Here is a 14,628-nt window from a genome sequence, read left to right on the forward strand (position 1 = left end):
TCATCGCGTTCCCAGCCACGGACCATGGACACGTTCCTCAAACCTTAAAAATCAGCTTTATGAAGATGTATAGATATGTGTTCCTAATTAACATCTAATTGTTACTTTCTTCGGCTACAGAATATCACAAGCGTTTCAACAAATCCAGGGAGTACTCACAGCATCATTGGGTGGGATTAAAACTACAGCTTGTCCTGAGATGGATGCAATCCCTTCCTGCACTCAGCTCCACATGGCGGCGTTTCACGAGGCCTCACAGAGCCGGGCCGGGCAGAAACAGCAGCTGGGGCAGCGCTGCCGAAACAGTAACGACCGCTAACTTTAAGAGAGCTCCCAGGAGGCCTTCATTTATACCTAAAGCGCAGCTATTTGTAACTTGCGACGGACAACACAGATGCGTTCCCCGTCAACGTGCAACTGAGGAGCAAAGCGCTACCCCGCCGCTGTGAGGCGCTGCAGGGAGCCCCGTCCCGCTGCTGGCTCCGCAGGGGCGATTTGCAGGAGCAGCGGGGCTGAATCCCGCCGTCTGCCTGGAGTGGTGCGGTATCCCAGAGACGGGAGGGACGGCACAGGGCGGACACGGGCAGCGGAGCGGGCGGTGGCTCCGGGCAGGATTTGCAGCCCGCTTTTGAGCGCGGCGGGATGTGGAGAGGCGCTGTGAGGAGAGGCGCGCGCGCGAGGCGTGCTGTGAGGAAAGGCGCTGTGAAGAGAAGCGCGCCCACGCGACCGTGAACAGAAGGGAGGGCAATGGAGGCTGAGACGGCTCTGCAGAAGCAGCACCGCCGTAGCACCAGGCCGGGCAGGCAGAGCCGCCCGGAACAAACACCGCCCGACCACGCGGCACGGCCCCGCCGCCCGGCTGCCACCACCCGCTTCTACGCCTGCGCCAGCGCCAGGATTTGCAGGAGCACCGCCGAGCCGCCGGGGGGCGCTGCAGGGCCGCGGCTCCCCGCGCCGCCGCTCGTGCCGGGTGCGCGCGGCGCCGCTGCTCGGCGGGGCCGGTATCCGCCCCGGCCGCGCGGTCTATCGGGCCGCCATGGGGAAGAAACACAAGAAGCACAAGTCGGACAAGCACCCCTACGAGGGTGGGTGGGGAAGGGGGTCGCGAAGCGGGCGCCGAGCCTCGGGCCTGCCGGCCGGGCCCGGCTCAAAGGCAGAGGGAAGCCGGGGCCGGGCGGAGAGCCGCGGCCGGGCCTGGGCACCCGCGGCCGGGCAGGGAGGGGAGAAACGGCGTGGGGAGGGCCGGGGTTACGGGTCTGCGGGGCGGGGGTGGCGGAGGGACGGCCGGGGTGCGGGGGGAGCGCGTTGTCCGCGCCGCTCGACGCCTCGTTTCTCTGCTGCGTTAAAGAGTACGTAGAGAAGCCGCTGAAGCTGGTGCTGAAAGTTGGAGGGAACGAAGTTGCCGAACTGTCCACTGGAAGCGCGGGTCTTGATTCCAGTCTGTATGAGGACAAATCCGAGCATGAAAAGCACAAGGACAGAAAAAGGAAAAAGAGGAAGAAGGGAGAAAAACAAGTTCCTGGAGAAGAGAAGGAGAAAAGAAAGAGAAAAGTTAAGGTATGCATTCGTGCTTTTGTATATTAGCAAAAAAAAAAAACCAACACCGCCACAGAAAAATACCTTCAACTTTGCCTGCCCCTATTACCAGACAGAGAGCAGGTATGCCCGCCTGTAACTTGTGTCCTTAATCAGAGAATGGTTTTGGTTGGAAGAGACCTTAAAGATCATTTAGTTCCAACCCTTCACCGCCCTCTGAGTGAATACTCTTTTCCTAACATCTCTCCTAAATCTCCCCTCTTTTAGTTTAAAACCATTCCCTCCCCTTGTCTTGTCACTATCAGACCGTGTAAAAAGTCGGTTCCCCTCCTGCTTGTTAGCTCCTTTCAAGTACTGGAAGGCTACAATGCGATCTTCCTGGAGCCTTATCTAAGCTAAACAAGGGCAGCTCCCTCAGCCTTTCTTCACAGGAGATGTGCTCCAGCCCTCTGATTGCCTTCTTAACGCTGCAGTGTGTTCAGACTCTGTGTGTTGGTTTTGCCAATTCCTTTGTTTCAGATTTTCTAGAAAAAGGTGTGAAAACTCATCTCAAATACTGGCTAGTGTAAACACACAGAAAGTTAAAAGCAGAAATAAATGCTGTGTCTAAATAAATCGATTTATATTAAATAGAATTAAGACATCACTGGTTCTTAATTAAGAAGAAAATGTAATTCCCTTCTTTATCTGATCTGTATTTATAACACATTTCTGTGAAGGAAATGGTTACAATCTCATTTTAAACTTTCTACCTCTCTCTTACTAATTTTTGTATAAACTTCAAAATCATCCCAGAGGTATCTCTGGAGACAATTCTCTGTGTGGAGGCATTCCTGTCACGCTCTAAAGCTGTCTGTCATGTTTAAAAAATAAACACTCAATGATGGATTGCATTGTATGCTGAATTTTTGTATTGACCAGTAGATGGAGACAGTACATAAAGAATGCAGGGTTTCTGAAGCCTTATAAACATGGTGTGGTTTTTTGTGGTTTGTTTTGTTTTCATTGTGCAAGGTTGTTTTGAAAAATCTGGAGTGTTACGTGCAGTCATAACGCTGGTTTTGCAGGTCCTGAGGTTTTATAGCAATTTTTCTCCTTCTAGGAGGATAAAAGGAAACGCGATCGAGAACACCCAGACAGTGAGGGAGAGCAGGAACTGAAATGTCAGACCCCTATCAGATTGGAATTATCACCAGAGAAACCATTAACGAGTACTTTATCAAAACAGGAAGGTAGAAAAAAAAATCTTTAGTGAATTCTAATTTTCTTCTACTGTCTTCCTTTTTATTTTTGTTTGTTAAGAAATATCTTGATATTTTTTGTCATCCCCATGTTCTTCTCCAGTTCTTAAAATTATTGAAACTGTTACCATATATTTGTTTTGAAAAAGTAGTATCTACTGCCCCTGTCAGTATGTGCAGAATGTTGAGGCCAATGAGAAAAGTATATCTACGTATCCTGCTTTTTACCACTGTATTTGTTTACGCTGAATTCTCAAGTAAGATCAGTTTTGTGTGGTTGATGACTAATATCTTGGAAGTTCAGTATCACTTGCAGTCAGTTCCATTTCATATCCTTCCTATCCACAATTCTTTTTGGTCTAGAGGTGGAGCAGACACCGCTTCAGGAAGCTCTGAATCAACTCATGAGACAGCTACAAAGGTAAGTGTCCATGCTACAGGCTTTCAGAGCTGCTAAATGAATTTAATGTACATTAAGGGAAAAGGCCTATAAAAAGTTTAGTTCAAATACTACTGGAAAAAACATATCGTATTACTGGAAAGTTAGGTATATTTTCTATATAAGAACTTCTTTTCCCTGTGAGATTGGAATAAAGTTACCAAAACTGTAATTTCATTTCTTTACCAATTTTTACTATAAAAAGGAAGTACGTGCTTCATAAATGTAGATCATGTCTTATTAACCAAATATATTTTGACTAAAATAATCAGATTTGCAGAAGCAGTTCCTTCAAGCAAGCTCTGGTTCAAGGTATTCCTTCTTAAAGTCAAGAATTAGTGTATGTCTTACAGTGGTTGAAAGACCTTTGTCTTATTTTACCATATCAAGCTCAAAATGTTGTTTGGGAGGCATCTGCTTGATTGCAGATTGGGAAACTGACAGCATACTATCAAAATGTTTGTCTACACACGCTTTGCAGCTAGGAGTGGAAATCCATACTAAGCCACAGGAGGAGGCCTGAAACAGCAGTGGTTTCACCAGCATGTAGTAACAGTGAGGAATTCAGCCACATTGGCGTGGGAGGCCAGTCTGAAACTACAGTGTTCGGGGGAAAGGGAAAAAGAAAATAAAAATGAACAGTTCTGGGAGAGAAATTCACACCAAGTTATCAATCTAGCTTTATCCCAAGGAGAGAATATCAGGGAATGTTTAATTTTAAATAAGCTGTTAGAGTTGTGTAAGCTGAAAATGAACATAACTCTGAATGCATGTTTTATTGTAGCTTTTATTCCCTTTGATTAATTTCAGAGTAAGCAAGCTAGTTAATGAATGACAAGTATGCATTCTTATCACATTAATTCCCTTTGTTTTATGTTGACCTAACTTTAACTTAAAAAAATGTGAAGAGAAAAACCTCAAAAGCATGTTATTTGTATTTTTCTTTTTCATTTTCTTGGGGATAGTTACCAAAATGTAGAACTAACTTCTATGATATTTTTGTAGCACTTTTCTGGTATCAGGGTTTGCTTTCCAGCCTTCAGAAGTGAAAGACTGCTGACAAAAGCCATTTCTGGCTTCATGTTTTTGATTCTTTTTCAACTTAGTCTGTTCCTTTCTATTTAACTCTGAGCTCAATATGTTTTTTGTTATAAAGTTGAAACATAAAAATGTCCTTTCATATCTTAACAGAAAGGATCCAAGTTCTTTCTTTTCATTTCCTGTGACTGATTTTATTGCCCCTGGCTACTCCATGATCATTAAAAATCCAATGGATTTTAGTACTATGAAAGAGAAGATCAAGAACAATGGGTACCAGTCCATAGAAGAATTAAAGGTAATTCTATGAATTTCTCTGTGACTACAGAGATGGATTGTGTGCAATGTACTTGAGCTCTACAATTTTAGGATAATGTGAAGTTGCCAAAAAGAACCAGTACTTGTGCCTGAGGAAATGTTTCTTACTGACTTATTTGTGAGCAGCTAAGCTGTGGAAGAGAAGAGGAAGCATACCTCTGGTTTGTAAATATGTATTTCAAGATGACACAGATGTCTTCATTTCTTACGCAGGATGTATATCAGCTTGTCCATCAGTGTGTCAGTTTAGATCTTTACTTGAATGAAAACGTTAGCATTTGTAGCAGACTTCCCCGAAAAACAAGGAGTTGGCTTAATTTGCCTGTCAGTTACTTCATCATTGGCATCCTGTCACCTCAGTGCTAGCTGCTCAGCTTATCTAGGGATGTAGAACCACAAGTAGCAAAGGCCAGACTAGCTCAGTCCTGTTCACTGCAGGCACTTAACCCTGTGCTGTAGTGTCTGGTGGATCAAAGGCCCTGAAAGTACCGTGTGTGCAGTGGTTGGGGTGGGGAATTGGGGTCATGCTTTCAACTACTACTTTGTAAAACATGCTTATATGTTCTTGTACATTTTTATGCAGTAAAGGGATATAGGCAAGGAAACTGGCCTATTGTTAGACATCATAAGTTCACTGGTTTTTCTTTGAAGTTCTTTTTTGCTAAAGCTCTGGATGCACCATTTGCAACAAGGATTATAATACAGCATACTGTAAAACTTTAACTTTCATTCCAAAATCGTTTGTACAGGATAACTTCAAATTGATGTGTACTAATGCAATGACATACAACAAACCAGACACCATTTACTACAAAGCTGCAAAAAAACTGCTGCACTCAGGGATGAAGATACTTAGCCAGGTAATAAATGATTACAAAACAAAATATTGAAAAAAAAAAAAAAAAAAAAAGCTGCTTTGACAGAGTTGTATCACAGAATTGTAGGGTTTGGAAGGGATCACTGAGTCCAGCCCCCCTAAAGCAGGCTCCCTACAGCATGCTGCACAGGTAGGCATCCAGATGGGTCTTGAATATCTCCAGAGAAGGAGATATTACCAGATAACATATTTGTATTTAATATTTGATTTTTCTAAATTGCCTTTATACTTGCAAGCATAAGAAAGAACTAAAGTTAAATTATTCTTTGTGGTTAAGTTAGGAAAAGATTAATGTAAGCAGGAAACAGAAGGATTCTATTGTGTTTTTTTAGGAGAGGATTCAGAGCCTGAAACAAAGTATAGAATTCATGGCTGATCTGCAGAAGACAAGGAAACAGAAGGACAAGGTAGAACTGCAGCTAAGTGGAGAAGATGAAAGTGGTTCTGGAAAAGACAAAGGAGAACCTGTGGATGGCGATACCAAAGCTTTCAAAACACCTAACAAGGAACACAAAAAGTGAAGTATTGTCTCAATGTTTAGAAGATGCACCCCTTTAATGCCACTGAAATAAGCTGACTTACTGGGGACTTGGAGGTGTGGTTTTCTTTGGTACTGGGTATACTCTAACAGTCCTTCATCTCAAGGGAATAACATTTATGTAAAGTCAAAATACCAAAAAAAGTATATTTGGAAGTCTTTTATAGGATATCATCATGTTTCATGGGGATAATCTTTTACTGCTCAACAACCATTTCAGTTATTTTCTGTTATTATTACCAGTTATTGTTAGTTTTAGTGTCTGTTTCATGTAAATAGTACTGTTCTGAAGATAACTTGCAAACATGACCTTTTAAGTATCTCCTTACAAATAACTCTTCAGCCAATTTCAAGTTCCAATTACTATTTTCTTTGCATAATACTTACAAATGTGTAGCTACGGAATATTTACTTTCTAATTAAATTTTAATGCCTAGAAACATTCCTTTCTAATGTTCAGAAAAACTAGGGACTTCATTTTCCTAGTTTTGAAAGTATAAGTACTAAAATACAGAGTATGAAACATTTAATTTTTACCAAAAACATCCTTGTTTGTTTTGTCAGAGCAATGATATAAATTTTGACATGCCAAACTGTATCCATCTGTATGGTTGAACTAAGCTAAACAGATACTTTTACTATAACTATCATAAAAAAAAATGCATTCATGGGTTTAAGACTCTGTCACATTTTTTCCTTCTTTATTAAATAGTCCTATTAAATGCATCTTTTTTTTTTAATTGGGGGGAAGCTGTCTACAAAAGCAGTTTGCAAAAAGAAATTATCCACTGCCCTGTTCCTGATACTTAGCCATTTGTGTCTGTTACAGCTATTAACTAAGATACATTGGTTTTATTTATAGGAAGGACAAAGATCTACTTGAAGACAAATTAAGAATCAATAGCTTGGAGAGGGAACAAGAGCAGATTGATCGTATTGTTAGAGAATCTGGAGGAAAGTTAACAAGACGACTTGCAAACAGCCAGGTAAATCACTTTTTCCTGAACTGGGCTTAGGTAGCATCACTGAATCTCAAGGCATGCTCTTACTGCAGTTTATATCATTTTACACACGACTGGTAATGTCAGTGTAAAGGCAGGAGGCAGGAAGAGCGTCAGTCGAATGCATGCTGAATGTCATCAGCAGAGCAAGTTCATGTTACGTTTTCAGCATTCTTAGATAAAGTAATAGAGGAGGATGAATGCTAGGGATTTCAAGAAAAAAACTCCTGTGTTTGAAGCAGCCACATATCTGAGCAAAGGAGAAGGAATCCACTTTGGTAACACTGGGCCCATTTCTACCAAGTATGAGTTACATATCTTATTAATTATCTTTTATAGAAATGCTATTATTTATTGTAACTTCTTTATCCCTTGTGCCTGGATCAGTAACTGTTATCCAGTGAAAGGCTTTTTTACCAAAAAAAAAAACAAAAAACAAAAAAAAAAAGAAGAAGAAGTAGTATTCACTTCTAAGTCTGACTGATCTTTCCAAATCCATTTTAATTTCTATGGATAAGACAACTTTCATTAGCTGTTTCTATAAATTTAAGGACTGTGAATTTTGTCAGGTGACATAAATTGTGATTTTATTTCAGTGTGCGTTTGAAAGAAGAAAGCCAGATGGCACAACAACTCTGGGTCTTCTTAACCCAGTTGATCTTACTGCAGGAGGTAAGTTTGCATGGTTCAGGTAACAAATCACACCAAAGTATTCTGCTGCTTTTTTTCCTGCTGGTGTAGATGGGCAAATGTCTGTAGTTCTTAATAGTCTGATAATCTGAATTTAAAAAGCTGCAACTGGTGGAGGCAATTGGGGCTGCATTGAGGAGCAGCAAGAGGGAACCATCAGTGGCCAATCCTCTTCCATTTTGCATGAATTGTTTGTGGGAGATGCAACAGAGCTTTTGCCATGAGAGAAGGAACTACCAGCCATGTTAGGGTACACTTAATTCCTGGACTCTCTATAAGTCAGGATCAAGAACAGAGTGCAGTCTGTTGACCCAGAGGATCACAGACTCCCCAGAACTGGGAATTGTCTGAGTTCCAAATGACTTTGTCTCATCACTGCCATCTTTGTGGTGTCACTAGCTAGAATGCAGGTGCTCAATCATTTAACTGTCACCTTACTGCAGAATTGAGCTGACTACATGAGACAGAAACTATTCTGAAAACTTCTCAATTCCTCTTATTTATGCAGTAGGAAAACCTCAGCAAGACAGTGCAGCTTTTGTTAGGGGAGGCAGGAAGGAAGAAAACTAACCCTTAGCCAGTGTTGCCACTTAACCAGTGCATTATCGTGGGTTTGAATTCATATTTAAAACTACGTGTAGTCTTTAATATGAAGCAATTGAAGAACAATGCTCTGAGTTGTAGCCAGAAATTTCAGACTAAACAGGATGCAAATATTAAATAAGCTTGGACATCTTATTGTGTCACTTAACAGTGCCTTATTAGTCTTGTATTTTGATTGTATGCTATTGCAGAACCAGGTTACTGCCCTGTAAAGCTGGGTATGACAGCAGGAAGACTTCAGTCAGGAGTTAATACATTACAAGGGTTCAAAGAAGATAAAAGAAACAAGGTTACTCCAGGCAAGTGCTGATTGATTTATTTATTTTTGAAACACTATAAATCCTCCTTGTTATATAAACAAAATATGTTGATCTCATTACTAGTATTCAGTTTGCATGTGTTTATGACACATCTGAAGAGCACATCACAAAATCTAGCTTAATTTACACATACAAAAGGGGAAGCGTATTCAATAGAAGATTGATCTAGAATGAGAAGAGAAACAATACCAGAGAGATGCAGGGGTTTCTGCTGGCTTTGAAGGAGCATAGTGGGAAACCTGAGAACTGGTTATGCCCAGACTGAATTTTCATATTGGGTTAAGGCATACAATACTGTGAATAGAACATTATAAATAAATAAGCATTTAAAATATGCATTATTAAAAATTTTTGCAGGGTGGAAAGATGGTATTCTATGAATATTTGTTTTCTCTTTAAGAAATAACATTCTTAGTTTCTTCTGAGGGGTTATTTGACAACCTCATCTCACGTTTATCTAATATGTACATACCAGAGGTAATAATTAGTACTGTTGTTATTCATTAGTTACATACTTGAACTATGGACCCTACAGTTCGTATGCTCCGACATATGATTCTACATTTGCCAACATCAGCAAAGAAGATTCTGACTTAATCTATTCAACCTATGGGGAGGACTCTAATCAGGGATCATTCAGGTAATCAGACAGCTAGAGCATGCATTACAGTGGTCGTGTATGGAAACAACATGCAACTTGCTGCAGTATGGACTGTGCCTGTGCTGCTGAATGATGTCACTGTGTCCCATGTCTTACAGCTACTGCTTTTTTGTTAAGAAACATCTAATCCCTAATGTTAAGTGTCTGCGTGTAACGCGATGGAAAGCACAGCAGTGACAGCAGGGTAGCAAAGTCCTAGGCTGTACTAAGTGAGGACTTGCTCAAATACAGCAGCTGTGGGCACAGAAACAAAGAAAAGAATCTGCTTACCTTCAGAAGGCCTCAGGTATACAGAGAGATGCCCTCACCTCCACTGCCAACACTTAAATGATGTCTAGGAAGGGGTGGATCCTGGCTTCACCCCTTCCAGTCACTCAGGTACATTGCATGCACCTGAGCTCCTGGGTTGGTCCTGCTCCCCACCAGGTGCTCAATCACTGCTTCAGGCAGTGACTTAGAACTTCTGCTATACTGTAGAAGTTTGCTTTCAGTTTAATGCAGTTACCTGACGATGCAGATTTTTGTTTTTCAGTTCTTGAATCTGAATGTTTTCCTAGGCTACAAGCTCTAGGCAATACAAAAAAAAGGCAAGCCAGTTAAATTCTTTGCTACTTTTTGTGTTTCCCATGCTGTAGGCATTGGTTACCCTTTACCTAACAAAACTTTTTTCTCTTGAATACAGAATACAGAAGTAGTTGTCTTAACTATCTTTTGATCTTCTAGTATTCATGAATTTTTGATGAAATCGCAAGATTATCCTTTCTTAATGGCTGATAGCTTGCTTGATGTTCTAACTAAAGGAGGACATTCAAGATCTCTCAGAGAACTAGAAACGGTAAGGGTGAACTTGTGAGTTTTCTAGTTGTTACTCCTGGTGCACAAGCTACACAGCTAGAAAATGATGACACTGATCCTAGCGAGGGGTTCCCTTTTTAACAGTGAAATTTGAAAGTGAAGACACCTGTCTCCAGCAAATAGGTTTTCTAGAAAGATATTGTGATAGTTTGTTAATTAGAGAAATGTGAAAATCAAATATTGTAGATGGAGTCAGAGTCTCATAGCCTTTGTCCAGCTGTTCTATTTGTGCCTATTACAGTTAGTAAGAAAACAGCAGTGATCAGCTTAGAGACAAGGTGATCACCATTCTTAGTTTGTTTCCATGAGAAGTTTGCTAGCACCACTGCTTATTTTAAGAGAATATTAACTAATTTTCCCCATTAGTTAGTGCAGTGCTTTTAAACTCAAATATGTGCTATGGAAGAATAGTAAAAAACTTGTGAGACTTCAGTATCCACGTGTGCCAAACAAGACTGGAATCAAAGGGGCTGATTTGATGAGCAAGATATGGGACCGAATTTGTAAATCATCGATTAGTTGTGTCTCTCCAGAAAGTAGTTACCCCTAAATACTGCTTTAGCTTACTCTGACTTGAGTGGACACTCCGGTAATAAACAAATAATAGGTTTTTAGTAATGATTTGTACGTAACTGAAACTAATTCTGGGAACAGCTCACAGAGCAAAGATCAGAGCCCCAGCCTCCAATTCAGACCTTTGCTTTGCATTACACGTTTATCACTTCTGTTGTACTCAGTTGTGCCATTGGCTTACAGGGTTTGACCACTGTTGTTGCAAATATTAAGAGAAATGCAGTTATGTATTGAAACAATATATTTCAGCCTGATTGTCATGCTGCTTTTTTTTTTTCCCTTTTTCCCCCTTGAGGTGATATCACTGGGGAAAGACATGTAGATATTTGCAAAGAGCAGTAAAATGTGTACTATAATATATTTTGGTAAATATTGGTATCTGAAAAAAGCTGTTTAAAAACAGCTGCTTTGTAACTTGGTTTTACAGAGCTTGCATCATGTACCTCAGATTAAAACCACCACATTGTAAGGTTCACTTTGACCTTAAGGAAAAGATTAGTTTTAATGCCTGCTTTAAAAATCCTTTCTGTATTCAGCCCCTAGAGGAAGATGAAGGGCCCCATGAAAGAAGTGATGCATTAAAAGAGGTAAGGGTAAAATTTTTCTATCTGTAAGCTGCTCGAAGAAACACGCGTCTAACACCTCACTTATCCCAACAGCCAAAACCCCTGCAGCTTGCGAAGCAGCGCTGAAACTTTGCATGTAAATGTGCTCTGTGTCACTTCTGACAAATGCATGGAGTCATAGAATTGCTCAGCCTGGAAAAGACCTTAAAGATCATTGAGTCTAACCACAACCTAGCCATACTATCCTAACTAATGAACCTCTGCTGAATCAGAGGGCATCTGGAGCACAAGAATATTCCAAAAGTCAGTCTTATGTAAATTTGACTTTGTCAAGAAAACTAGAAAAAAATTCATATATATTTGTGATTGCTTGACCACACACTCGATCTTCTGGGTGGAAGCTGTAGTTGTACCATTCCCTCTAAAAACCTGATTTAACATAAGGTTGTAATAAGTGTCAAAGACAGTGATACACAGCTCCCTTTGGGATAGTTTCTTAAGGAGCTTGTGTCCCTGTAGGCATGCAGTGTAGCATTACAATCATTTCACCCAACAAATTTTGTTCAGAGAGAAAGTGCAGTAGTACAGGGAAAGAGCTGAAGCCTTCATCTCCTATCAGTTCCCCATTGGTTTTAACTTTTATTGTCAGATTGTTCATCAATTTAGTCTTAGGTGAGCTCATGTTTATAGTCCAATTGTTTTTGCTGCTGTTAGTTTACCACATCGTTTGTGCACGGCCCCACTGTTTTTGGCAGATGCCAATTCCTTCCTGTCTAAGTATGAAACATAATAATGGGCTGAGTAGCTAGAGAGCAATGAATGTTTCATATGTTTCATAGGGTATCAGTACTGCTTTTTTTTTTTTTTTTTTTTTTTTTTTGAGCAGACTAATTTTAATTAACTTAGCATTCTGATTTACCCAAAACAACTTTGCTGTTTTGAGGTTGATTTAAATATTATCTATCTGAATTATTACTTGCTCTTTTAGATTATGGAAATTGATATCGCTGCAAGATTGGATTCTGCTAATAATGACAGACTAACAGCCCTAAAAGCTGTTACAAACTTTGGCATGCCTATGGAAGAGTTTGATTCTGAGGGTAAGTTAGCACAGTACTTGCAATTTTGATACGTGTCTTTAACTTCTGATGAAAGGTAGTTGATGTTCTCAATCTCTCTGCACGGTCAGCCTTAGTACATTTTATATCATAAAGTAAACCTACCCTCTTTACTTAGTCAGGGACTCTTCTTCTATAAACAGAGGCTGAAATCTTCCAGAGGAAACTTGATGAAACAACAAAGCTTCTGAGAGAACTTCAGGATGCTCAAAATGAACGGCTAAGTACAAAACCACCCCCTAATATGATTTGTCTTCTGGGTCCGTCTTACAGAGAGATGCACTTGGGTAAGATAATACTTCTTCTGCTCATTCTTGCATAATTGATGAAGTCCTGACTTATATTAAAGCAGAGGTGTAACAGAGTGGAATCTGTGTCCAGTTTGATGTAGTATGTGAATTTATATTTCATTTTTTGTATGGAAAGCCAGATGAAGGTTTTAAACAATAAGTACAAGTAACTGAGCTATCTTATAGTTTATTTCAGTGCCACGGGGCAGATGATAGCCAAGCACCTCTAACTTCACGATTTTTCCAGTGTCTCTGAACAGATGTTTTGTACATTTTACCAAGTTTTTATTGTAAGGATAGTTTTATTCCAGGTTTGGTCTATTTTTATTATGGCAATTCACAGCAATCATTAATTTAATTATCTGAGCAAAGCTCCCTGCCTCATTGGTTTGTTATACAGGTAATGGAAGCCTTCCATGTTAGGACTATGCAGAAAGGGTGTCAGTTCTGCAAGTAAAACTAAACTGTGCAGTATCAACTGCAGCGTACATGATCTGAAGGAGCCAGCTCACTGAGAAAAGATAAAATGCTTCAGTGTTGGTCCAATTGCATTTGTGTATTTAAACACTGGTAATAAGATGAAAGACTCATGTCGGCAGTTTTGTGTGTGTTTGTATATGCAGCTTACAAGTACATCCACTTCCCTTTTTTTAGCGGAGAGAGTAACCAACAATCTGAAGGAACTGGCACAACAAGTGACTCCAGGAGACATTGTTAGTACGTATGGAATCCGGAAAGCAATGGGAATTTCAATTCCTTTACCTGATACGGAAGACAGTGGGGTAGATTTGACAGATGGTGAGTATCCAAAACTGTTGGGTAGCATCTAAAACAAAACCACAATCTGCAAATCATTAGAATGGCTTGTGGTACAACTCACCTGGTTTCAGCTTTCAGTTATTCTCCACTTTTAAAAATCTCAGTTCAAAATTAATCTTTTGGATATGTGGAACTTTGGTTCAACTACTCAGAATAGTTATTTTATATATTTGCCAAATTTTAAAGCTTGGCACTCCATTAAATTCTAGTTTTTGCATTTAGAGTGAAGTTACAAGAGAAGAGTTAAAATTACTCACTTGCTGAAATGAGGACATCTTGCTCCCTTTTTGCTTACTTTGGCCAGCTGTAGTGCTTTTCTAGTTGACAGCATCAACTTCGTTTATCTAGCAAGAACCACTGATTGTGCTGGATTAGGAGTCTGGGCAGTGGAAAATGAGTGCCAGAATCAGATCTCCCCCTTGTGGCAGTGGCTTAATAGGTCGTGTAAACTATGAAAACACACCTAGAATTTGTTTGTACTCAGTTTATAAGGCAGGTAAGAATTCTGTTTCAAGAAAGATAACTCACACAATGAATTTACTCAAGGTGTGGCTTATAAAAGGTTTTAGTTAAGTTATTTAGTAAGAACCAGATTGCTTCAATGAAACTGAGAAATCTTTACAATTACTGAGCAATTTAGTTTCCATAGCAGTGTACTGCAAGAGAGGCCACATAACAAACACAACTGAAAAAAGACTCGTGGACAAACAGAACACACACTGTTAACTCAGGACTGTCTACACAAATAGCGAGTGTCTGAGAAATACTGTGCTGTCTGTGCTCTTCTGTCACTGAAAAGTGGTAAACGTGCTAACTGACCTGGTGTCTGTTGTGAACTTTCAGAGTTTCAAGAACCCAAAAAGACTGTCACCATCACTGAAAACGAATGTGGTCCAGTTACAGTCTGAAGCGTCAGTTAAGTTTACAGGTGTTTGTTTGATTCTATTTAAGAACCAGATAAACGTCCTTCAGGTGCATTCACTGGGCATGTGTATATTGTGTGTTAAAGAAACTACTTTTGTTTATTAAATTTTGGAACTGATGATTTTTGAAATTGAGTTGTTTGTATTAGAATTTCTTCTGCTTCAAAAATGCACTTACTATTCATTTGCCATTCTTTATTATTTTATAGGACTTCTGCTGCA

At 40.0% G+C, this 14,628-nt stretch overlaps 1 protein-coding gene across 1 annotated transcript; it reads left to right on the forward strand.

Annotated features, from left to right (window-relative positions):
• Positions 1-981: 981 nt before the first annotated feature.
• Positions 982-14,537, forward strand: BRD7 (bromodomain containing 7). The gene is made up of 17 exons (XM_042821390.1): positions 982-1,085; positions 1,349-1,557; positions 2,639-2,768; positions 3,141-3,198; positions 4,408-4,552; positions 5,322-5,432; positions 5,782-5,966; positions 6,850-6,973; positions 7,585-7,660; positions 8,473-8,580; positions 9,109-9,241; positions 9,986-10,097; positions 11,227-11,277; positions 12,245-12,356; positions 12,518-12,661; positions 13,319-13,462; positions 14,327-14,537. Exons 1-17 carry the CDS (start codon positions 1,037-1,039, stop codon positions 14,389-14,391), a joined length of 1,956 nt encoding a protein of 651 aa, XP_042677324.1. The 5' UTR covers positions 982-1,036; the 3' UTR covers positions 14,392-14,537.
• The last annotated feature ends 91 nt before the right edge of the window (positions 14,538-14,628 follow it).

Source organism: Centrocercus urophasianus, unplaced genomic scaffold, assembly GCF_019232065.1.
Source record: "Centrocercus urophasianus isolate 14NV4802_14NV808 unplaced genomic scaffold, USGS_Curo_1.0 seq_2, whole genome shotgun sequence".
In the NCBI taxonomy this organism is placed as follows: domain Eukaryota; kingdom Metazoa; phylum Chordata; class Aves; order Galliformes; family Phasianidae; genus Centrocercus; species Centrocercus urophasianus.

Coding starts and splice junctions, on each gene's coding strand:
- BRD7 (XM_042821390.1), top strand. CDS start 1,037: ATGGGGAAGAAACACAAGAAGCACAAGTCGGACAAGCACCCCTACGAG. Junction 7,661..8,472: donor AGTTGATCTTACTGCAGGAG/GTAAGTTTGCAT, acceptor ATGCTATTGCAG/AACCAGGTTACTGCCCTGTA. Junction 12,357..12,517: donor GGAAGAGTTTGATTCTGAGG/GTAAGTTAGCAC, acceptor TTCTATAAACAG/AGGCTGAAATCTTCCAGAGG.